The following is a 23,618-nucleotide window of genomic DNA, read 5'->3' on the forward strand; positions in this document are numbered from 1 at the left end:
TGTGGTACCTGGGAGAGGAGATGTTCCCTAATTAATGCCAGCAAGGAACCTAGTTTGCAGAGACTGGGAAAGGTGGATTCCCTTGAGGATAGCACTGAATTCCAGCCCAGGTTCAGGGCAATGTGCTTTACAGACAAATACTATGCTGCTTCTGTCCGTCTGTTCATCCAACTACCCGTCCATCTATCTGCAGAGCTCAGACAGTACAGGCATGGCTATGACGCTATTGAAGAGCAGCTGTAACACCCCCTGCCTGCACATGCCTGCAGACAACAGCCATCTGGAAGGAAAAAAACAGGGGAACCTTCCCAGTCCCACCACTTGGGCTAACACAGTAACTCTCTCAGCTCTGAGTAGCAAGCTCCTACCTGCTAGATGGGCACATGATCAAGCATGCTGAAACCTCTGGACCCATCAGCAGTGCCAGGTTACCCACCCAGCCTCTATCACCTCAGCCACTTATACTGCCGTCCCAGTGATGCTGCTACTTCTGGTCCCATGACAGCTAGGGGAAGGAAGGGACTCCAATTCCAGATGACAGTGTTTCTCTTCCCAACCACTTCCTGTTCAGTCTGTCTTTTTAGTACTTTGGATGCTAAGCTCAGGCATATCTAGAGCCCTGTTTTATAAGTAAGGAAACTGCAGGAAGAAAAAGCCCATTACCACCCCACCGCTGCAGTGACTTGGACTAGGATCCAAGAGCCCAGTGCCCCAGGGCCCTGCAATGGACCTAATCACATAGCATGTCTGTCATTTGTGTCACCCACACCTGTGACTGGTGGACCTAAAGATTGCGCAGGCTGGGATTTAGGGAAAAGCCAATGGAAGTGGGCCAGGCCAGAGCTTCAGCCTAAGCCAGGGCTTCCTGGGGTGGTCTTGACAGCAAGTGATTGGCTTCCTCTGTGGTGGGTGAGATTCACTCACCCTGTTCCTCAGTCACTTGAAGGAAGTGAGCAGCCCCCTAGCTGCTTTGACTCACCTCCAGGACCCTGCCGCTGATGTACCGGTCGCAAGTCTCGCACTTAATGCCGAACTGGGCATGGTAGTCAGATTCACAGTACGGAACGCCATCCCTGTGGGGAGGAGAGGGAGACAGAGCCCATGAGAGGGTAGAAGGAAGAAAGGAAGGAGACAACCAAGACACAAAACATTGTAGCCAAGACACACACCCTCCCCAGCCTGTGCATGCTACTGGCTTTCCAGTGCATTTCTGCTGAGATGCTGCCCTCATTAAACTGACTAGCCCACCGCGATGTTTGCAAAGCGGTTCCCCTGCTGAAAGGGAGAGAATGAGTGACCCATGGAAAGCGGGTGGCAAGCCAAGAGGGCATCTTCTCCGTTGCTCACTTAGCTTTTCCACCCCCGTCCCTGTTTCCCAACTTTTCCCTTAGGGTCTTCTCATGCTCTTCCAGACCCTTCCCGCCACGGCCCTGTCCTCCAGTCTTGCTCCTTCAGGCTCTTTTTGCCTGGCTGACTCCTTTTCTTCAGGCTCCTCAGCATTGTTCACTCTGCACAGGGGCAGGGCAAGGACTCCATGACAGGCTTCAACTTCATGCCTCAGTGCTCCCCACTCTGCTCCAGCAGCAAGGGAGCAGCTCTGAGAGAAGGACACATTTTCCTGAAGGGCAAGTGCCCGATTCCTCCACCCCAGGAGCCAGGCCAGGGCCCTACCCACAGGAGGGGACTCATGGATTCATTGCTCACAGACTCCCTGTCTGAGGGCCCCATACTGACTTGCTGTCTCCGACCTGCCATAACTACATAGCTCACAGCCAGGTTTTGGGCTGCTGGCCCTTGATCGGCTTCAGAGCAAGAGGCAGAGCAGGGCTGGGCCAGGCCAGGCCCTGGGGACAGCTGAAGCCCGAGTACTGGGGCAGAAGGAGTGAACTGAGGACACAACAGAGTTGCTCTTGCCTGCTAATGTGACTGAATCTGCCTGTAGTGCCCTAGGGGGACTGTGGAAGCCGACGGCAGGCGGGAGTGTTCATGAGCCAAGGCCTGAGTCAGAAACCCTGCAGCCAGCTGGCATGCCGAGAAAAAAACCCTTTCCCTGCCACTTGCTCTGGGCCTCAGAGTTAGATATACAGTTGGTGGTTCACACTAAACAAGCCCGTGGCTGTCAGACCTACAGCATTACAGCCATGTGCCCAGTACCACAACTCCTGAGGGGAGAGGGCAAAGGTCCAGTTCGCCTGGTGCAGCACAGGCCATGCAAGCTACCGGAGAATCTTCTCCATATGTGGCAATTCCAGGGTGCCTATACACGTACATCGAGGCTGCTCCGTCTTGCTGTAATTACAGTGCATCGGAGCAGACTCGATTAATCGTGGTAATTACCACCCTCCAGCAGACTCCAGAGTCTTGGGTATCAGCGTCCCCATGCTGAAACATGGTGGTGGAGGCACTTTAACTAAAGCTCTTTGAATGCGCTTTAGTTAAAGTGTCCCCAACACCATTTTTCAGCACGGGGACACTGATATGCATGATACTCCGGATGCTTTAATTAGAGCAGCTGCAGAGCCACTCTAATTAAAGCACCCCACCCCCTTGCCTCCTGAAGCCCAAAGCACATGTATAAACAACCCCAAAGCCTAGGACACCTGCCTGGCTGGGGCTGACATTTCATCCAGAAGGAGCATCTATGACACGTATTCACCAGCCAGCAGTGGTTCCTCCAGCGGGGAGCAAGTGGGGGGGAGCGCTGTCACAATCTGCTTCACAGGCATGGCTAGATCCTCCTCAGGTCTCCTGAGAGATGCATCTAGCACGCCCTGCCTGAATCCCTCCAGCCAGCTGTGGTATAGAAATAGGTGACCAGCTGGTTCACTCCCAGAATCCACCTCTGGAACAGGGGCATCTGTATTACATCTGTGTCTGTGGTACCCACCCATTGGCCTTCGTGCACCAGGCAACACAGCTCACAAGTCCCAAGTCCTACAGCAATAGTTTTTGCCCTTCCCAGCTTTGCTCTGCCTCACTCCCTTCCCAGCAAGCGGCTGTGATTCTTGGAGGAACAAAGGGTAGAGGGACACAGTGCTCACTTGCTGATGTACTCTCCGGTCAGAATGATCCCGCAGGTTTGGCACTTGAAGCAGCTGACGTGCCACTGCTTCTCCAGGGCCAGGAGTGATTGGCCTTGCTTGATCTCCTCTTTGCAGCCCGCACAATCTGGAGAGACAAGGGACAGGAGAGAGCATGAAACCACCACAGCTTCCAAGGCAAGGGCTCAGCAACCTGAAGGACCTGGAAAACTCAGGAGAAAATCCCAAGGGTTAGCAAACTTCATGGCCTCCCAGGGAGGCCCCACTGCCACTTCTTTCTGCCTACAGTAAGACCTGGGACACTGTGCTCTAAGAATTAAAAACTCCACCCACACTGGGGCAAATAGTGGGGCAGTGTCTCGACTTGCCTAAAATTTCAGGGAAATGTACACGGGATTCCTAGCCTGCCACTTTGGCAGGGGGCTGTGCTTTCTTATGAACACCCCAGCCAGTCCTTATAAGCCCCATAGCCCCTAGGTAGCAAACAAATCAAATAAGCCAACATAACAAAGTCCTTGTGCCCTGTCCCAGGCACTCTAGAGGGGCACTCTGGCTTTTGGCTTCCTGCACAGCACCTGGGTTTGTCTTTTAGCAAGTAGCTGCAGGCACTGCTTGCTTCCTCCTCTCAGACTATCCTTTCACAGGCTTCTCTCTCAGCCCTCTCTTGTAGGGTTTTTAAATGCCTAATGAGACAATACCTCATTATTAGAAGGCCCACAGCTGAATGTCTTTCCCAGGACTGACTGCCCCTTCTTAGGGGGACAGACAACCCAGTTACAGGGAGGTAAAGGAGAGTCCCATGGGCATAGAGAGGATCAGAGACACATGACATACCCACCCCTCCAGACACTGTGTATAGGATAACGTGGAGATGTGCGCACACTCCAGGACCTCTCTCTCTCTCTCTCTCACACACACACACACACACATACACACCCACCCCTTCAAACAATTCCATGCGGGTGCAAGAAGGGACGCCTCAGCTGAATTATCCATTTACCCCAACACATTCTGCATTTTCCTTCCAGTGGGAATATGTTTCATCAGCATATTCCCTAATTAGTCCCTGTATTTTGCCTTCCACAGCCTGAGTTGAGATAGAGCTGGGCTTCTCCTCCTTGGAGAGCAGGGTGGCTGGGCCAGGGATGCAGGGTGCAGACCACATGTGTGCACAATGCATGGGGACTACACCATGATCCTACAGCACAGAGCAGCAGATGCCCAAGCCTGGCCCAAGACAGAGGGATCACTAGGTGAGTGCTCCAGAAGGGGTATCACAGACATCTTGAACCTGTTACCAGCACCAGTTCAGCGCCACCAGTAGAAAACCCAGTGCTGAGCAGGGTTTACTCACTGGGTCATGACCTGTAAGCAGGAGGCCCAGAGATTAAAATGACAGCAGTTTTTGACCCATGTCTGAGTCCCCACACATGGCTCCCACTAGGAGTGGGGGCTAGTGCGAAACATCGGGCAGCACCAGACTCCCTTCCTTTCCTGCTTTCCCTGGCTCCCACGGAGGCTGGCAGCAGGAAGTACCTGGGTCTGAGAGCCCTGACCTTGACTCCTCTCCGCTGTTCTCTCTCCGGTCCAACAGCCCACCAAGGATTATCTAGGTTTTTCAGGGCAGCTGTCATAGGGGACAAAGGGCTGTTTTTAACCCCTTCACTGCCATTCTCCAAAGGGATTTCATTCCTCTCCCTTGCACTGAATGCCAGGCAGTAGCTCATGGCAGCGCTGACGGTGTGCTTCACTCGGCTCACCTCAGGGCTTCACGGCTGCATTTCACCCCCCCGTGTATCCAGTCCACTGGTACTGTTGAAAGGGTAACTGGACCTGGTACACAAAGTGGCAGCAAAGCAGATTAGTTAAGCCCTGCTAGCCAGGACTTGCTCCCTGCTGAGCTCTGGCATCTCCCCCCATACATTTGGTGACCACTGCTCACCTGCTTTCCAGGGAAATGAGGGAGCCTCTCAGCAGCAGCCAGTGGCCTTGCTTTCAGGGTATCTTTGCTCTTGAGCTATTGAGCCAACTACTTCCACGATGTTTCCCTCACTTCTGCCCTGCAGCCTGGGTGATGACCATGGCTTGGGACCGGAGCAAGGGCAGATGTCACCCTAGCCCAGGCACATCCTGGATACTGTCTGCAGCTGGCTATGAATAATTCATGGTGCCTGTGGGTAACCTCAGCTTTGCAGCCTGGAGAAAGCGTATCTGGGAGTGGATGCCAGAGGAGGATGTGGTCACCTGACTAGGACGGGATGGAGAAATCAGAGGGAGGGGGAAAAGATAACACTCGTGGATTCCCTTTCCTTTCCCATAGCCAAAAGTGGCCTAATGGACACCAGGGAACAGCGACTCAGTGCTCGGCACTCCCTTGCTCTGGCTCTGATACATCTGGCCTGGCTGCTTCCAGTGCTAGCCTCTGCTGCCTATCATATCTGAATCCAGCACACATGTCCCAGCTGAAGCATGGCTTTTGCTGGCCTCTCCTGCCTGTGCCAAAGAGAATGTAATATAGTGGGATACCACCATTAGGACTGTGTGTCAGGGTCACATATTTAGATCAGTGGTCCCGCTAGGCTAGCACACGCTCTGTGACAACAGCCAATACCAGACGCCTCAGGAAAACCCCTGAGATGCACCGTTATTGGAAAACCTGCCTAGAGGGAATGTTTCTTCATAAACCCATTAGCTAGTGGCTGGCTTCTTTGCTGAAGCAGGAGAATTTTGTTTTAAAATCCTAACCCATGTAACTCAGGCCTCTCCAGTGACAGTACCAGGGTAGTGAAGAAGGGACAACAGCAGACACCTGACAGAGAAGGGGGAGGTTTAGCAGACGAGGCTGGTTCTATTAAAGTTACAAGATTCAAACAATAAATGGGATTTTGCTTTCCCCTGCTCTTCCTCCTCTTCCACCTGAGAGGTCACTGAACCTTGCTGAGTGATGCTTGTGATATGGATCAGACCCATGCTGGGAAAGCCCATGGTTCAGGGCCCCAGACCATGACCAGAGGCATCAGGTGTGGAAGCAAAAATGGCAAGTGCTGGCCCCCTTCACATGATGATAACAGGTGGGCCAAAGCTTTGGACTCTGCCTGTTCCTACTAAACCAATACTGGGACTTTCATGTGATTACCACAAAGTTTTGGACACACATCCAGTAGCATGACTAGAGTTTGACTACTGGGTCATCAGCCCTAGGCACCAATTTGAGTGGGCACAAGAAAAGCAGTCCAGAGCACAGCAACTGCTACTCCCCTGCTGAATTCTGACTGGAGAAAGAAAAAAACCTGATGAAAGCATCATTTTCCATAGAAGGTTCTTCTAAGCAGACAAATCCACCCCCTTTGGTGTGGTCTCCTACTGCTGTCCATGGCAAATGTGCTTGCAGGCTCTGGCACTAATGCTGTCAGGACTTCTCCTTTTACTACCTTTCCTGGCACTTCCTAGCATGGCCAGCCTGGCATCTGACTGGCATAGCCATGATGTGCCAGCCCTTCTTTTGAGCACCTGCTGAACAGCAGAGTATTTGGAGTGGGTACGTCTCACTGCCATGGTCCAAGTCATGCGGGGTTTATCCTGGTCTCAGCAGTGACCCTTTCCGGTGCTGCAGGGCAGGCAGAGCCACCACTGAGATGGCATGTGCCCCGACCACTCAGCAGCTGGGTCCTGCTGACATGACAGGCGCTTGGTCACCGAGGTATGGCATGGCTCCCAATTCCTTCAGCCTTCTGCCATCTGCATGAGAGTTATGCTGACACAGTTCTCCCCAAAGACTTGGATCGCAACAGACACTGTTCAGGTGGGCGCCAACAAAGCATAGGCTGGTTATTAACTCACCGCAACTTCCTTCCTGCTCCCTTAGGATGGGCTCCTACTAACAGCAGCACGAAGCTCAAGGATTACTAGAGCTAAGCATCAGACATTAGGCTGGTTTCAGCTAAGATGCAACCAGCCAGGAAAATCTTTACATTACAGGCAGACTCCAGGGACAATGGGCACATCTCTACCGCTCCTGCGGCTTCATAACGGCGCCACTGGAAAGCACGGCCCTGCCCGGCTGAGCCAAATCCAGAAATGAGGCAGTGAGGCTGCCCTGAGGGCCCCCTTCACGCTCTGTGTCTCCAGCAGACTCAAGAACTGTGCTCTCAGGGTGACTGCCGCCTCATTTCTGGGTTTGGTGCTCATTGAGTAGGAGCAGGTGAAGAGAGCGCATTTCTTGGCAATGTCTCAGGAGAGCTGCGGAAGCAGCTCGGACAAGCCAAAAGAGAGAGAGGCAAGAGCTTTCAGAGCCAAAGTGCAGCACCATGGACACAAAACAGACTGAGACAGAAAAGGGGGGGGCAAGAGGCAAAAGGAAGAAAGTTACAAATAAAACAAACACCAAGAAGGCCTGAAGTTAGAGCCCAAGTCCATGAAAGCCAGTGGAGCCATTCCACTGCCCTCTGGAAGCTTTGGACCAGGCCTTGTATAACGAGCAAACCAGGGGTGGCTTTTCAAGACCAGCTCTCATAGCCTGGCACAGGAAATAAATAAACACCTGTGCAAGTTGGTGCTTGCTGCTGTGGGATGGAGCTCAAGTATAGAGGGAGAGAACCTGGAGCTCAGTTCAATTCCTATGAACTGAACTTGAAGAAAGCAAGTAAGCAAGCAGCTTTCTTTGATGGCCTCCCTCTTTTCTTGAGCAGCCAGAAGCACTGGGTACTAGGGCAGGCACTTCCTTGTTGCTTATTACAAGTGAGCTGAGCCCTCTTCTGATGCTGCTGAGCCGTGCTCCCATTTTTCGACTTTCCTAAATGAGACTGTCCCTGGACCACCTGCATCAGGCCTGGCAAAGCCCAGCATCCACAGTGGGACCATGCCACTCTGCCCTGCCACTCTTTACTGCCAGAAAAGGGTTTGGGTGCTGTCCCAGCAGTCCTGTGTTGCCTTCAAACCTTTCCTGAGACAGTTTTGGGCTGCAGCAGGCTCAGTAGGAAAGCTCTCCATGTTCATTAATAAATGAGGGAATTTCAGACATAAGCGACAACCTGCAAAGCCACAGGAAAATGACTGGTGGAGCTGAGACTGCCTCCCTTACTAGCCCACAAATTGACTAGAAACACTTGCATCTCTCACATTATGCTGCATCCTGATGCAGGAGCATTTCCTATGATCACCCCAGGGAGAAATCTGGTGTGAGACACACGTGTAGCACCAGAGGAGCAACGCATGAGACTGGCTGTTCACTAGGGCAGATGTCTGTGTTCCAGTGCTGCCTCTGGCTGCTTCTGTGGCTAGGAAAGCATGGGTTTGTAACCGCGTTAGGGAGCACATTTCTCCCAGCCAAGAAGTACATTTAAGGAAACATCAGGGAGCAAACATAGATCATGCTGTCTACAGTACAATCGGATCCAGATCCAGCCGGCTCTGCCTGCTACTGCTGGGTCTTGTACAGGCACAGTCCACACCACCCACAATCACTTAGCATGGAGCAGTGGCCACTGCAGTCACCTGAAAACACCATCTGCAAAGTCATCATTCATTAACCCTTTGTAGCCATTGCACAAGACAGTGAGATCAAATCTGTCTGACTTACGGCTTGGCCCATGAATCTTGATGGGCTTGGTGCTGATCAGTGAATGGGAACAGTTTTGGCAGACACAATCTTTCCCACTGAACGTCACTTTGTCTCCAATGGGGAACGGCTTCCTGCAGCCAAGGAGAAGGGAGGAAAGCATGAGAAACACACACTGCCTACTCAGAACTTGTCCCAGGCTCTGAGGTAGCTTCCCAGGTCAGCCTGACATCCTGATCCCTTCCATGGGCCTCTGCTCCTTCCTTCATGGGGCAGCCACTCAGGGTAAGAGATACTGGCTGCAGTGGGATTAGTCCCATTGAGGAGTTGGACTGCAGAGGGAGGAGCAGCACTATCTCCTTGTCTGCTAAGGGCACAGGCTGTGCCAGGGAAGTGGGAAAGGAAAAAGGAGGGCAGCAGGTCTGGGGAGAAACAGAAAGGGCATGAGGGATGTGAAGAACTGGACGTGCAGTGTGCATATATGCTTGGGGAGGGAGGTAGTTACAAAGCAACAGAATGATATGGGGGAGGGCAAATTATGTAGGAAGGGTCCATATGAATATGTACAGCCAGAGAATGAACACACACACCACACACACACTTCTGCACCCAATCATTTCCACCCACCAACAGTCCCATACCTTCAGATGCACATGCCCGTGCCCAAAGACACAGTGACGCACTTGCATAAACGTGCAGAAACACAAGAATGTGAATGCACTGATGTGCACGTGCAAGCACAGTAGTAGAGACCACACATGCACTGACATATGCAGTCACAGTGGCCATCCCTGTTCTGCTCCTTTGCCTGGGTGGCAGGGAGCATACCAAGCTGTGTGACAGGGTGAGCAGTGCTGCTTGGATACCAGCACACAGAGCCCAGCAGCTTTCTAACCAGAGGCAGCCACAGACCCAGGGTAACTACCTTCCTTGAAAGGCACGGGGTGTGGCCCATGCCTGGGGGGCACCTCCTTCCCGTGTCCTCACAGACTGTGTGTGTGCATGCAGGAGCCCAGAAGCAGTGCCTTCTAGTTGGTTTTTCTTCAGTATACCCTTCTTCAAATTCCCTTCTCCATGCTGCTAAGCCAGGCTTGCTCACAGCCTGGAGCACTGGCCCCTGCCTAGTCCTGCTGCCAGTACTCCAATCCCTGGGGAATGACTACCCTGTGCTAGCCTTGTTTTTGATGGTTCAGGAGAGCTAGTTTCTTGTTGTCTGGATTCAGCACCCACAGCTGTTACCAGGGGAGAATGTGAATAATGGCAAGCCCAGCTATGACCCTTCTTTGGCACATAAATGGGTGCCTCAGTTGAAGGGATAAGGTAAGACAGACCCCGGTTGGATTCATGCTGTCTCCAGGCCCCACCACAAAATAAAACATCAAGGTCCTGCTGGTTTCAATAAATGGTGAGTCTGAGGGGTCCTCAGCCCCTGTTCTTAGAAGGGCGCCTGTGTCCCAGCCCCCTCACCCTCTTCAGAGCAGCTCTGTTCAAAGGAGGCCCAGAGTTGAAAGAGCTGTGGCTGCAGATCAACCCTGGAGCTGGGCTATGGCGGGGGTCCCCGAACGGAAGAGCAGGGGTAGAGGCATATGAGTCAGGAAGGAACAAGACCGAGAGGATATCTGAGTGGCTGGTTCCATCCACTCTACTCATTAGCAATCACTTAATTAATTCACAGCATTTTGAATGGCAAAATAATAGAGCTGTCCCCTCCAGCATTACTCAGAGATGTGCTGGTGGATCCGAGAGTTCATCCCAAGCAGACAGTTCACCATGACACTAGTAACCCTTGAACTTCCAGTCTAACAGCTCCCCATGTTCACACTAGCAACCAGTGACTCAGCATGTGACATCTACCCCATCCACTATTAGCCCTCCTTGTTTCCAATGTGCTCTTCATCCAGCTGATGTGCCGGGGCACTAAATCACAGCCACTGTGAACAGGGAATACTGCGGCAAGTCAGCTCACTCCCTCCCACACACAGGCTGGCTCCCAAAGACCCAGGGTTGTAAAAATCTTAGCATCCTGTCTACTCAGGAGCAGGCTTTCCCTGCTCATTTTCCTCCCTGTCTCTCACAAACACATTTATGTGCAACATCTCTGAGCATGAGGGTCTGGATAAGCTTCTCCCACACAAGATGCCCTGCATCTCACCCTGAGCTGCAGCCCTAAGCTGCTCCATTCTGCCCCCCGCCCGCCCCCCGCCGCTCTGTTGATGCCCCCCACTCTAGTCCTGCAGTCCTCCCCCCACTTCAGCCCTGTCCCTGTTAGGGTTGGATGGCTTTGATTCACTGCTGTGCATTATGCAAAACCAGGGGGCAAACCCACTTGCACTAGTAAGGCAAGACAGGACTGGAAGCTCTCATTTACTTCAGTGCCTCCCTGGGACTTCCATAAAAGCAGGAACTGGAAGACATGTTTATTGGCATGCCAGATTTAGGGGTGTGGTGAGGAGATAAGGACCAATGAATTTATATCTGAGCCCCTCACACCTTGCTCCAGCATCCTTGGTGGGAAGAGCACATTTTACTACACCTAAAGCACTCTTTAGGGCAGTGCAAAATTTTTTGCCCCAAAGCTGGTGCCTTCCCCATGTTCAGAGTTAGCATGAGTCAGTCACACCTGCAACTCACCTGCACGTGGTGCACACAAAGCACTTGGGGTGGTAAGTCCTGCCCAGGGCAGAGATGACCTCTCCAGTGATGAAGTCCCCGCAGCTGTCGCACCGAGTCCCGTAGAGCTGCTGGTAGTCATGGGTACAGATGTACTCTTGGTTCTTGAAGAAGAAGCCTGACTGGGCCAGGTCACAGCCACACACTAGAGAGGGAGGAAACATACCCACAAAGGGAGAAGAGTCAGCCTGGCTGGCACTGATCCAAGCTGGACATGTTTCCTCCATGAATCTCTAAAAGGGGCAGTCCAGGGAGACCTTCCTGGGTTGAGGCAAACTGACTGAGGAGTCCAGCAGTACTGGCATAGTCAAAGCAACTCAGAAATGTTTTGGGAGTTTGCTAGTGCTTGTTACATCCCAATTACACTGGCACAAAAGGTGTGTGGGTTGCAACCCCCGCCTAGGCACATGGGAGCTTGGCACTAAGCTGCAGAGAATAAGCATGAAGGCGCTTTGCTCATCAAAGCCAGCTGGGCTGGATTTCTCTACACAGCTCACGAGCTGTGCCCTAGGATACACAGGTGGGCTGTAGGTAAAAGAAGGATCCCTTAGCAGTTGTTTCTCAAATACGACTCCCCCAGGGACCTGACCAAGAGCCTTGGGGGTGGGAATCTTGCTTGGCTACTGCTGATATTGCAGCTGGCTTCTTTGACTCCACAGCCAGCCAGCCCTGCAGCACTAACTGCAGGGCCACTGGCACCTCCTTCAGCCCCACAAGATGTCACTGTTGGGTCACTGGCAAGGTCCAGGATGAAGCTCCAGGATTTGGGAGGGCTGGGCACAGCTGAGAGGAAATTCCAGGGCTGGAGGGGAACTGCTGGTAGACCGCACCCTTCTAGACTGCAGAGAGCTAGGGCAGCGCAGCCCGGTGGGAACGGACATGAGCTGAGCCAGCGTGGGAGCTGAACTATCCCAAGCTGATCATGGCACCTGGAGAGAGATCTGCTCCACCTCGCTCCCCACAACATTTTGCCTTCAAAAAATTAGGAAAGGCAAATAAACTCCTTCCACGCTCAGGAAACTGAAGGCTTTGTCAGATTGCTAGAGCTAGGCTTTCCCAGGGTGGATGTCATGCAAGCTTCCACCACGCAGACCCATTAATGCCCCCTCCCCATCCCTCTTCTAGGACTTAAGCAATGACAGCCTCTTTCTGCAGACTAGGAAAGTTGCCATGTTACCATAAGAGATTCCCAATGGTTTTAGGGCGTGAGTCAACCAGGAGGTGGGCAGAGCTACCGTGCCAGGTTTGGAAAGGTGTGTAGCAGCTAGAGTCCACATGCTGGTACAGCACCTGCCATGCAGCTTATTATTTTTTATTTAATTTGTATCCGAGGCCAAAATAGCCAAAACTAATTCCAGATCCAAGTGTCCAGAACCATAAGTGGGCCTACTACCGGCAAACATCCTCCACCTGCATCTGGGGCTTCAGATGTTTCCAAAACCTTTGGCAGGCATCCTACTTGCAGGCCCAAGCCTGGGGGCTTGGGGTTTGGATGCCCCCAAATTTTGCTTGCCCTTAGCCATAAGGCCCTCGGAGCAAGCAAGGGAGAAGACTCCCATTTCCTTAAACTGGGTTTAAAGCTGCTGCTGCACCTCGAGGGATACTGAACCACACCAGAAGGGCAGTTCTCCTGTGAAGAGGTTCAGGAAAACTGCCTTCTTAGACAGAGATGAACCTGATTTTAAGTCATTTCACATTGGCCTGAAGCAGTGGTTCAGCCCTGACTGCTTGGCTTCTCTACCTGGGCTAACAAGGTGGCCATGATGCTGGTTTGTGTGCTACAGACAGGGAGTCACCAAACACAGTTTACACAGGCCACAGCCTGACCATATGATGGTGATATCAGGAAGCTGCTACTGAACTGGGTCTGAATATGAATTGCTGAACTGAAGATGAAGGACTCTGAGATGACTGACTAGAAGCTCTCATCTTCCCATTATCTTCTCAGCTATGCCAGCATCTGCACCTCATTATCATGCTCTAATCCAGGCATGTCAAAGATCCAGCTTGTGGGCTAGTTCAGGCTCTGGGTCTTAAGCTGACCACATGTGGCACAAGCTGGACCATCCCTGCATGCAGGGCCCTGGACACATGCATGCAGTACCCACTCCGGGACCCACATACATGCGGCACCCACACGGGGACAGTCTGGGACCTCCCCCACATGCTGGTTCCAGTGCCCACAGCAACCCTTTCAGCTGGTCCAGGATTACACCACATGCAGCACCCACTCTGGCCAGTCGGCATGCATGCAGCATAGGTCTGGACTGGCTGGAGCAGATGCCATGTGTGGTGTAGTGCCAGACCAGCCAAAGTAGGTGCTGTGTACAGCTTGCATCCTGGAGTGGAGTGGGTGCTGGATCTAGCATGTGGGGCATGGGGAGTCTGTGGGCCTAATCTGGCCTTTGGGGCCAGCCCCGCACCATTTATGCAGCCTGTGGGACTGAATGAGTTTAGCATTCTTGCTCCAACTGTTACAACACAACAGGAGTCCAGCCTGTACTCAGTGAGGCTGGGGGCACTTAGAGGGGCTGGATGTGAAGGGCAGACTCCTTTGGAGGGCCTCAGAAATTCAGCAGCCCTTGAGATGGTGCTGAAACTAAGCAGCTCAGTGCCCTGCCAGCCTGGGATGGGAGTGGGCGTCTCTTCTGCCCTGCCAGGAACTCCCCTCACCTACAAGCTTCTGCCAAAATGCCTCCAGCCATGTGGCTCCACTCCCCATCTCCCACCTCCTACATGTGGCAGCCTTTGGCAATGCCCTGCTTCTCCTGGCAGGGTTGGCAGTGGCCCATAGTGAGAGGAGGGTACTCAAAGCAGCCAGCACTGCTGCTTCACTGGCAAAGAGCCCTTGGGTGGAACAAAAGAAACTGCCTCCTCATTCCTCTCACTGGATTCTCCAGACACTAGATACCACCATGATGAGGACAGATGGACAGAGAGGCTTCTGCCATGGAGCAGAGGCGAGAGCATCAGAAGCAGGCTTCAGCCCTCTTTGCACCAGCAACTTGAACTACATTAGCAGTGACAGCGTTCAGCAATGGCTGTCAAGTGTTCAGGGTGGAGGGGAGAGAGGGGGCTGGGGAAAGTCTTCAGGGGGAGGAAGAGACAGGCTGGAATGGGAGCTGGGGGAAGGTGAGACTGGGCAGCAAGGGAGCTGGGAGAGGAAGGTGAGGGAGGAGGATTTCCTCTCATTATTTATTCCCTTTCACTTTGAAATGAGACAGAGAACACTGCCAAGCTCCCCCCTGGTGGCTCCGTATCCCCTTTGAAGCTGGAGACAGTCTGAGCTCTTTGTCTGGAGGAAGAGTTTTCTGCTCCTGGCAGATACCGTAGCTGGGGGAGGGGTTTCTTCAGCCACCCTCTGTGCACCTGTAGACCAGCATTGAGAGCGCTGGGCTGGAACCAGCGCGTGTGTGGGAACATGCACATGTGAGCTCCCCATGCTTGTACACACGTGAGTGCATACATGAGTGCAAGAGATAACATAGGCACGGATGTACGGTTGTCACGATGTACATGTGATGAAAATATCATTTGTGTGGCTTAAAGGTATCACACATTATACATGCACTAGTTTGGAGGGTTTTAGATGAGTTTGCATCATTGCAAACTAAACTACATCTGGATGGGGTGCTTGTACACATGATGGGGTTTAGACCTTAGGGTTTTATTCTATTCCCCCTAATTGAAATGGTGGGTTTTTAATTGAAGCCCACCATTTCAATTTTTCCGTCACGTTACAGCAAGGGGTCCATTCCTTTTTTTTTTTTTTTTTTTTTTCTGTCAGAGCCGGAGCCTGCCCGCTGCTGCGGGGCATGCTGCTAGTGAGCCAAATGGCCCCGGAGCTGCAAGGGGCCCCGGTCCTTCCCTCTGTGGTGGTGGCACCCCCTGGGGCTGCCCAGGTTGGCCTGCTAGTGGCCAGGTGCTGCCCCAGCTCGGAGGCAGTACCCAGCCTGATCCGATTCTTCCTCAACCCTGAGTTCGGACAGCACCCAGCCCGCTAGCAGCCTGCCCAGGCCATCATGGAGGGAAGGCCCAGGGCTTCCCATAGCTCAGGGGCTGCTTGGCCCACTGGCAGCTCACCCTCCAGCCAGGGGAGAGGCAGGCAGGCTCTGCCAGAAAAAAAAGGATCAGGCCCCGCACTGCTTCTGCCTTCAGCGGGTTCCTGTAGCCAGCAGGATGCCTGGGGCCAGGCTGGCTTGCCCCTGGGGCAGCACAGAAAGGTGGCAGAAGGGCAGCTGGGTGTGCTGGCAGCTGGAGAAGGCGGCAGGGATGGTACAGGGGGGCGCAGGGCCGCACGGGCTGGCTGCTAGCTGCCCAGGTGCTGCCCCAGCTCAAAGGCACCTGTTCCAACACTTGGTCGAGCCTGCCTGGGCTTCCAGTGCCCCGTGCACCATCCCTGCCACCTTCTCTGGCTGCCAGCACACCCAGCTTGCCCCTGGGGCAGTGCAGGCAGGTGGCAGGAGGGCGGCTGGCTGTGTTCGTGTCCTGAGAAGGCAGCGGGGATGGAGCATGGCCAGGTGGTCTTGGGGAAGTGTTGGATTGGGTGCCTCCAAGCTGGGGCAGCACCTGGCTGGCTAGCAGCCTGTCTGGGTTTTCAGTGCCCCGTGCACCATCTCTGCTGCCTTCCCTGGCCTCCAGCAAACCCAGCCACCCTCCTGCTGCCTTCCTGTGCTGCCCCAGGGGCAAGCCAGCCCATTCCCAAGCATCCCCTGGTGTCCTGCCAGCCACAGGAGCCTGCTGAAGACAGAAGTAAGGAGGGAACTGATCCTTTTTTTCTGCAGAGCCTGCTCGCCTTTCTTGCAGCTGGGGGGTGAGATGACAGCTGCATCATTGCAATTTGCAATGTTGCAAACTAAAGTGCATTGGCATGTAGTTTAGTTTGCAACAATGTAAATTAATTTAAACCCCCCAAAGCTCTTGCACATGTAGAGTGTGACGCCATTAAGCTACACAAAGTGACATTTTCATCATGTGTACATGATAATAGTGTCATGTCTACAAGTGCCTATGGGTTCTTAATTGAAAACTACTGTTTCAATTTTTCTGTCATGTTACAGCGAGGGCCTGATCCTTCTTCCTTTTTTTTTTTTTTTTACTAGGAGCCAGAGGCTACCCATGGCCAGGGGTCGAGCTGCAGGTGGTCTGAGTGGCTCCTGAGCTGTATGGGGCTCCAGTCCTTCTCCCCACAACAGTGGCACTCCCCAGGGCGACCCAGGTGAGCTGCTACTAGGCTGGGTGCTGCCCCAGTTCGGAGGGAAGGACCAGGGTTCCCTGCAGCTCAGGGGCCATTCAACCTGCAGGCTGCTCACCCCCCTAACTGTGGGCAGACTCTGGCTCCAACAACAACAAAAAAGAATCAGGCACATCACTATAACGTGACGGAAAAACTGAAATGGTGGGTTTCAGTGAAAAACCCACTGTTTCAATTTAGGGGGCATAGAATAAAACCCTGAGGACTAACGCCCTGTCATGTATACAAGCACTGATGGTACATATTAGTGTGGGGGGTGGTTTCTAATTGTAGGAGGGACCAGGAGAGCCCTGGAGCAAGACTTCCCCACCTGAGGGGAAACCTGAGGGGAAATTTAACTTCTCCCTGGGTGAGAAGTAGCTAAAAAGAGGCCAAGCTGAGGGTGATTTATGCCCTGGTTAGCATGAAGTGATGGGAACTGGGAGGAGCAGGGGCCTTTAATAAGCCCTAGCAATTCTGTGCTTTACAGGGTATAGATTGGTTCACATAAGAGCGGCTGTTTTAATAAATGTACTGAGGAGCCCTTAAGCATCTGTTCTGGGCCATTAGTTTTAACGGCTTCTCAGCTCTGCTCCCCCTGCTTTCATCTACACGGTCCAACGAAGAGGCAGAGTGGTCCTTGGTGCTTTCAGTACCTACTGCAAAACAGCCCAGGAGAAGCACAAAGGCTGGGGTATTTTGAAGGTGAGCAGTGGTGGTAGTTATAAGGTGCAGGGGTGGACATGGGACTGCCACTTCCAGGGGGTTAGCTCTTTGAAGGCTGCAGGCAGCAGTGATCTGAAGTCATGGCACTTGTCATGTCCTTGGTGGTCCTAAGTTCAGGGACTGAGGGTCTCAGCACAGTTTCTAGCAGACCAATAAGCACATCACAGGAGCTGCCAACACAAATCATGCACATCTCGCCTCATTCCCTGAATGCATCCCACATCTGAGGCAGAGGGAAGCCCATATTCCTTTAGGTTGATGGGTCTTGTAAAATTAATGAATTACCACAATTACCCATTTACTTCCCACAGCTGTAAAGGTACAGGAGGCTCCACAAACACAGATGGGATCAGGGACGTTTCCCAGACTACTCCTCTGTGAGGGGCACTGGGCTTCACTGCCCAGCTTGGCATTTGTGTGCCTTTGCCTTATGCATGCAAAGGGCCTCTGAAGCCCAGCAGCAGCACGTGGCCAAGGTGGAGCTGGATGAGTACAGGGCATCTGCTTTGATCAGGGTGTGTGAAAGCACCTCCAGATCAAAAGCACCACAGCCCAGAGTCCCCGGAGGGAGGTTAGTCCAAGCTGCAGTACATGGCATCCCAGAGTGCATTGATTTCATCCTTGCTTCTTATCACTTGACTTCACTACTCAGGAATTAAGTTGGTTGCTAGCTGAAGACCCCATCACATGCAGCTCCAGGCTTCTCCCCTCTTTTCTCCCTGCTTTATCTCAGCTGAGGCCAGTTCCCCTGAAGGGAAGCCTGGGGGCAGGAGCTCAGAACAGCTCTTCCTTTCTCCCCTCTCTCTGAGGGTAGGAGGATTGAGGCACTGCCTGCAGTACACCAAATCAGAGACACTTCACTGGAATGCATGTAGGTATCTGTAGCTCATGAACATGGGGCAGAGAGCGGGCAGGGGCCAGATCCAGGATTAGAACAGGGAGAGGTCTGTGTGGGGTGGGATGGGGTGGGGATTCAGGTGCACTGGAAGAGCTGAGTAGAGATGCCAGGACCATGCTACCAGGTGTGTATCTCAGCATCAGGAAGGGGCAAAGTTGGCTTGTCACCTTCCCATACCAAGCCTGGCCTCTTCCTTGTGTGGGCATTAAACCCATACACAGAAACCCATGTGAATACATATAGGCTTCACTGGGTCTCAACAAGGCTGACTTACCCTGGTAGTTTGGCTTCTGGTCCTGCTCTGAGGTCAGCAGAACAGCTTGAACAGAGACACCAAATGCTCCAAGCTCCTACCTTGGCATGTGAAGCACCTGATGTGGAAGTGGTTGCTCTGGACACGCACCACCTCTCCTTTGCACGTGTCCCCACAGCGGTAGCACTGGATGACGGTGGAGCCACTTCTGGAGCTGTAGGGGTTTTGTTGATAGGGAACTGCTGGGGAGAAGGAGAGAGAAAAACACCAGGTCTGTTATCTTCAGGAGGGCACTGCCTGGCATGAGGTGAATCAGCAGCCCAGTGCCAAGCTAGGTGAACAGCAACCATAATGGTGAAACCCTTCAGCAAGCCCCTTTCTGCAAATATAGCACAAGCCTGACAAGCCTGCCATTAGAGGCAGCCTGTCTGAGCAGGGCAGAGGGCTGGGAGATGTCCAACCTGCTTGATGCAGTGCATGAGTTGGGGCAAACAACTTCCACTGGGGCCTCTGTTTCCCATCTGTATAATGGGAATAATGTGACCAACCCAATAAACTCTGTGTGGTCCCAGGGTGAAAGGCTCTAGATTTGGACAGAGTAATACTCCCTGTCATCATTCCTGGGAGCCAGACTCTGCCCTGGCTTTACGCTGCCTGTTTCAAGGAAACGACTGGTTGCACCCAGCAATGGTAAGATATGCCCACATTGGGGGCAGGCACAGTGGTTTGCGAGCCACACACTGGCTTCCCTGGGTGCACACACGTAGAAGGGGGCAGTAGTAATTGGGACTGGACATTGAGTCTTGTCTCTCCCCTGGGTGAGCCATCTGGTTACATGAGTTTACTGCTCCAGATAAGTTCGATAACACTGTCGGCCAGGAAGCTCAGGAAAAGGAGAGACCATGGGGAGGAGGGAACCCAAGAGGCCATGTGCGGTTCCACGAGACTTAGCCACCCTCAGCCGCACACAGGTGGGTGGAGGTGCCTGTCAGTGCCAGGAGCATAAGTGGTACTAGAAAATATTATTTGGGGAGGCTGGACGGTGCGCCCGCCTGATCCTGCCCCTCCCTCCCGCAGGGCTGTTCTGGGGCCTGTGCACACTGGTACTGTGCATGCAACGGTGGAGGAGCACATGGAGGGGGTGCTGGGCATGGTGCTGCGGTGGTGCTGGAGCCGCTGTCGCCAGCCCAGTTTGGGGAGGGGGCTAAGCCCCATTAGCCCAGGCCTTCCACCACCTATGGCCAGGAGGTCTCTGGTTCTCTGAGACATGACGTTGCATGAAAGCTACAGGCCTGCTGAAGACTTCTGTGAGTCAGCTGTCTCCATGACCCTTCTCATCTCTTCTTCCCTTCTGCTATATTCACTGCCACAGCCAGGCAAGGGCTAGACAGCTCACACACATCTGCTCCCAAGACCTCCGAATAGGAGGTGCTGCCTGAGTAAACACACCCTAATCCAAGCACTAACCTCACTCTGGCAGAGCCTGCATCTGCTTCCCAGCTGTGGAGTCAGCCAAGGAGCCTGCTAAACATCTAGCTCAGCTGTGAACAGCATCCTCTTGCTTCACACGCCAGAGAAGCTCCTTCCCCCAAGTTCTCAGTGCTGACCCTGATTCATTCTGCATGAAGCCGAGAGGTCACCTTGGCTTTCCTTTACTTTAAAGGGAATCTAGTGCTGTAGAAAGGTCTCCTAAAGGCTTCTTAAAAGTAGGAAGCCCCTTGATCCTATGTCTCCGCTGAGCCTGCCTAGTGCCATAGAGGAGCGGTGGTTTTTGTCATTATGCTTGCACTAGTGTCATTAGGTGTGGAACTAAGATGAGTTCATTTCATCCAGGCCACTGGCTGTTCTCAGGGGTAACAACCTCCTGTCCATCCTGACCCAGGCTGGAATCAAATCTGGCACCTGGAGATGGTGGGCTCTGGCTGGAACATCAGCTCCCTGGCCTGGTCTCCCTCAAAGGGATGGAGCAGCTCCCTGGCTGGACTGCAGCAAACAGGAGCAACCTGGGTGTGCGCAGCCTCTCTAGAAAGACCTTGGGATGTCCCAGGGAGACCTTCCCTGGGTAACAGAGGTCAGATTCTTCCAAGTCCATTATCCTATGGAGCAGCCTCTCTGGGAAGTAGTAGAAGCTGAACCACTTAAACCATTTGACAAGAAACTGAAGAAAGCCCCAGAGGGCAGAAACTCCTATGGATTCATCTCCCCTCCTAAGCCTCCTGCCCTCCCTGCTTGCTCAGCAGCATCCATCACTCAGCAGGTCGGTTGCCAGGAAGGACTCTGCCTGCCACAAGGTGCAAACTCTGGGCTCCAAGGAATGGGCTGTACAGCCTAAATGGTCTTTCCACCGCTGACTGCTACAGACAAATCTTCCTCCAGAGCACACAGAAGACATTTAAAGGTGCAGGCAGGTCTAGATCCTTATGATTTCACAGAACAAACCACCTTGGGCATCTCCTCTGCACAGTTTGCAGAAGCTTATGGACACATATCACTGGTTTTTACACCTAAGCGGTAAAATAAATACTGCTGCTGTTAGAAATATGCGAAACAGTTGGGCATGGGCAAAATGATTGGGAAAAAGGTGGGAATGTCAGTGAACCAGAACTAAGCCAGTGATAAACTACTTCCCTGGGAGAAAAGGAAATTGAGTTTATTGAAAACTTGGTCCATGAATAAAGGTTGAGAGCATGAGTGAAGGGACACTGAACAGAAGAGATTTCTCAGCAGAGAAATGTCATTTGTCGTGGGGACAGGACTACATTCAGAAAATTCTGTGACAGAGAAAAGAGAATTGTCCCATTGTTGTCTTCACTGCTAACAAATCAAAGCAAAATTAGAGAGTGTCCTGTGCCAAATCCCATCCGATGTGCCAAGCTACAGATGATTTGAGCTGTTTTGTTGGTCTGTGCAAATGTACAGCAGTGCCCACAATTAGTGAATCTTAGGGTGTGACGCAAATGTTAAGAGACAACCATACCTTTCCCAGACAGTCCATCCATCCTGTGCTATTTACAAGGCATCCTCAGAACGTCAGAGATGTGCTGGAGCATGCACAGAGCTCCCATTCATTCCAGCTGGGGCTCAGCCTGTTGAGGGTGGCAGGATGAGTGCCCAGGCCAGGCTCAGCCAGTCACTGCTAGCTCCACTGTTTGGCCCTGGATCTGAGCTTCCTTGAGCTCCCAAATGTTAGGGCTGAGTCCATTTTTATTCCAGCAGATTAAATTGTTACAAAATGGGCCGGGGTTCCTGATGTCTGAACCAAGTGGAGCTGCCCTCTGGCAGCTCCGGGAGTGACAACGCAGGAATCCCTGAGTTCTGCCTGCATCCCACACAAACTAATAAAAGCTAACAACAAAAGCCATGAATTTGTTGGTCGGTCACCCATCCAGAGATCCAAAATGCTGACAGGGTCTGAGGCCCCATTTCCAACCACAAAACAAGGCACTAAAATGCCAACTAGTGAGAACAGTATGACAAGTAGATCCCCTCCTCCTCCTTTCCACACTGGGGCAAGGGAAAAGTCTGGGAACTTGGAGAACTCTACTTTCAGAAAGTACTTGAGGAAGGAATAAAGCCTTTCTGCACAGCCTTGGCTCACTTGAACAGCAATGTTTCCCTGGCCCATAGCAGGACAGGCTAGATAAGTCTTGTCAAGCCTTCATTCTGGGGAGTATTCTGTACACTGGAGGTACAACGTAGTGTCTTCTAGCCTCAGCAGCATCCCCTGGGGGTACACAAAGTCCTGAGACAATGTCCTGCTGCCATAGATGGGGAATAGCGATAACTTGTGTCAGAGACTCCAGCAGAGCAAGAGTTACAGCAATGCAAACGTCCTCCCCCATCTTGTGCCTGCACCCAGTCTGAGAACAAAGCAGCATCCACATGTTGGGAGTCAGCTGTGCCACTCTGCAAGGCCTTGGCCAAAGGGGGGTGGGGGGAAGATGTGAGCCAAGGCATTCATCAACATTTAAATAAACGTTAATAAAAATCTGCGTCGGAAAATTCATCCATCAATTATTCCAGGCTTCTCTTGTCCCTAGGGGGAACTTCTCGGTGTCCATAGCAACCTGTCATCAAGCCCCTGTGTTGACAGTCTGGGAGGGAGGGAGGCAGAGGCAGAGCGGGAGGGATGGAGGAAGCTCCCATGGTCAGTGAAGTCAGGGGCTCAGTGACAATCAGTTAGACCAAGGTAAGTCTTGAAGTCAATGTGGTTGTTCCAGATTTACAACAGTATCACTGGGCCAGGAACCTGGTCCAGGCAGCCATCACCCCCTTGCAGGCCAGCTTTGTTCAGCATCGAGTGGAAAGCTTCCCCTAATGCGAGATTAACCTCAGGCTCTCTGGAAACATGAATGCATTGTTGTGTTCTGCTCCCACTTGTTTTCGAGAGGCTGGCAGCTCCCTCCTGGCTCGGCACAGGAAGTATTACACTTCACAACACCCCTTTGCAGAAGGACAGCCAATCCGACAAAGCTCATTACACCCAAATAATCCAGTAATAATAATGTAAGTAGCATTAGGGGCCTCGTAGGCTCAGATGCAATGGTTGGGGCAGGAGGTGGAGATGGGCTTCAGGAATGGCTTAATCTCAGGCTTGAACACCCCTGCCTGACATGGACATGCTTGCCGAGCAGGAAACTAAGCCATGTTCACCTCGTCGTTAATGCACTGCTGCTCTCAACTGCCGTGCAAAAGGCCCCTTGGGCCTGGACTCCTCCCTAGTCTAGCTCCAGTGTTTCAGACTAGGCATGGCTGGGCACGTGAAGTCTGATATGGCACGTCCTTCTTTGTTTACCACTTACTGTGGTCTGAGTTGGCCAGCGGGGTGTCCTGGGCTTGAACTGCATCCATCACAGCATCCCTCTGCATTGCAGAGGCACCTCGAGTCAGGGTTCAAGGCCCTGTTATGCCAAGTGCTTTCTAGAACCTGGGATTCATGGTCATGCCCAGCAATGGCCACGATGGTGTCACAAGCTGAGCAAGGCTGAGTCTGGTCCATCCTTGGATGGGAGGTCTCTGAAGGAAAACCAGAGGCAAGCAGCTGATGCTGCTCTTCCCTCAGTCAGTGCTGTGGGAGGAAGCAGCTCTGGGACACGTCAGATAACTACAGGGCTGACTATTATCTACTCACTAGGGGCTCATGGCTTTTCCTATGAGGATGTGAGCTCCAGGGTTCCTGGACAATCGGCTCTTTCCTTCCAAAAGCCCCTCTGCAGTCTCAATAACATCAACTGTCCTTC

The 23,618-nt window shown here is 52.6% G+C and overlaps 1 protein-coding gene across 11 annotated transcripts in view; it reads right to left on the bottom strand.

Annotated features, from left to right (window-relative positions):
- The window catches only part of ABLIM3 (actin binding LIM protein family member 3), a 105,090-nt gene that overhangs the window by 30,821 nt on the left and 50,651 nt on the right, over positions 1-23,618 (bottom strand). For 9 of the 11 annotated variants that reach the window (XM_006278048.4, XM_059733509.1, XM_059733513.1 and 6 more), the window contains 5 exons: positions 18,480-18,620; positions 11,230-11,413; positions 8,620-8,732; positions 3,042-3,168; positions 980-1,073 (listed from right to left, as the gene is read on the bottom strand). In XM_006278048.4, coding sequence (XP_006278110.2) covers positions 980-1,073; positions 3,042-3,168; positions 8,620-8,732; positions 11,230-11,413; positions 18,480-18,620 — 659 coding nt within the window. Of the gene's footprint in view, positions 1-979; positions 1,074-3,041; positions 3,169-8,619; positions 8,733-11,229; positions 11,414-18,479; positions 18,621-23,618 lie in introns of those variants that run through there. The other 2 variants (XM_059733508.1, XM_059733516.1) reach the window with 2 other exon arrangements.

This window comes from Alligator mississippiensis, chromosome 9 (assembly GCF_030867095.1).
Source record: "Alligator mississippiensis isolate rAllMis1 chromosome 9, rAllMis1, whole genome shotgun sequence".
In the NCBI taxonomy this organism is placed as follows: Eukaryota; Metazoa; Chordata; order Crocodylia; family Alligatoridae; genus Alligator; species Alligator mississippiensis.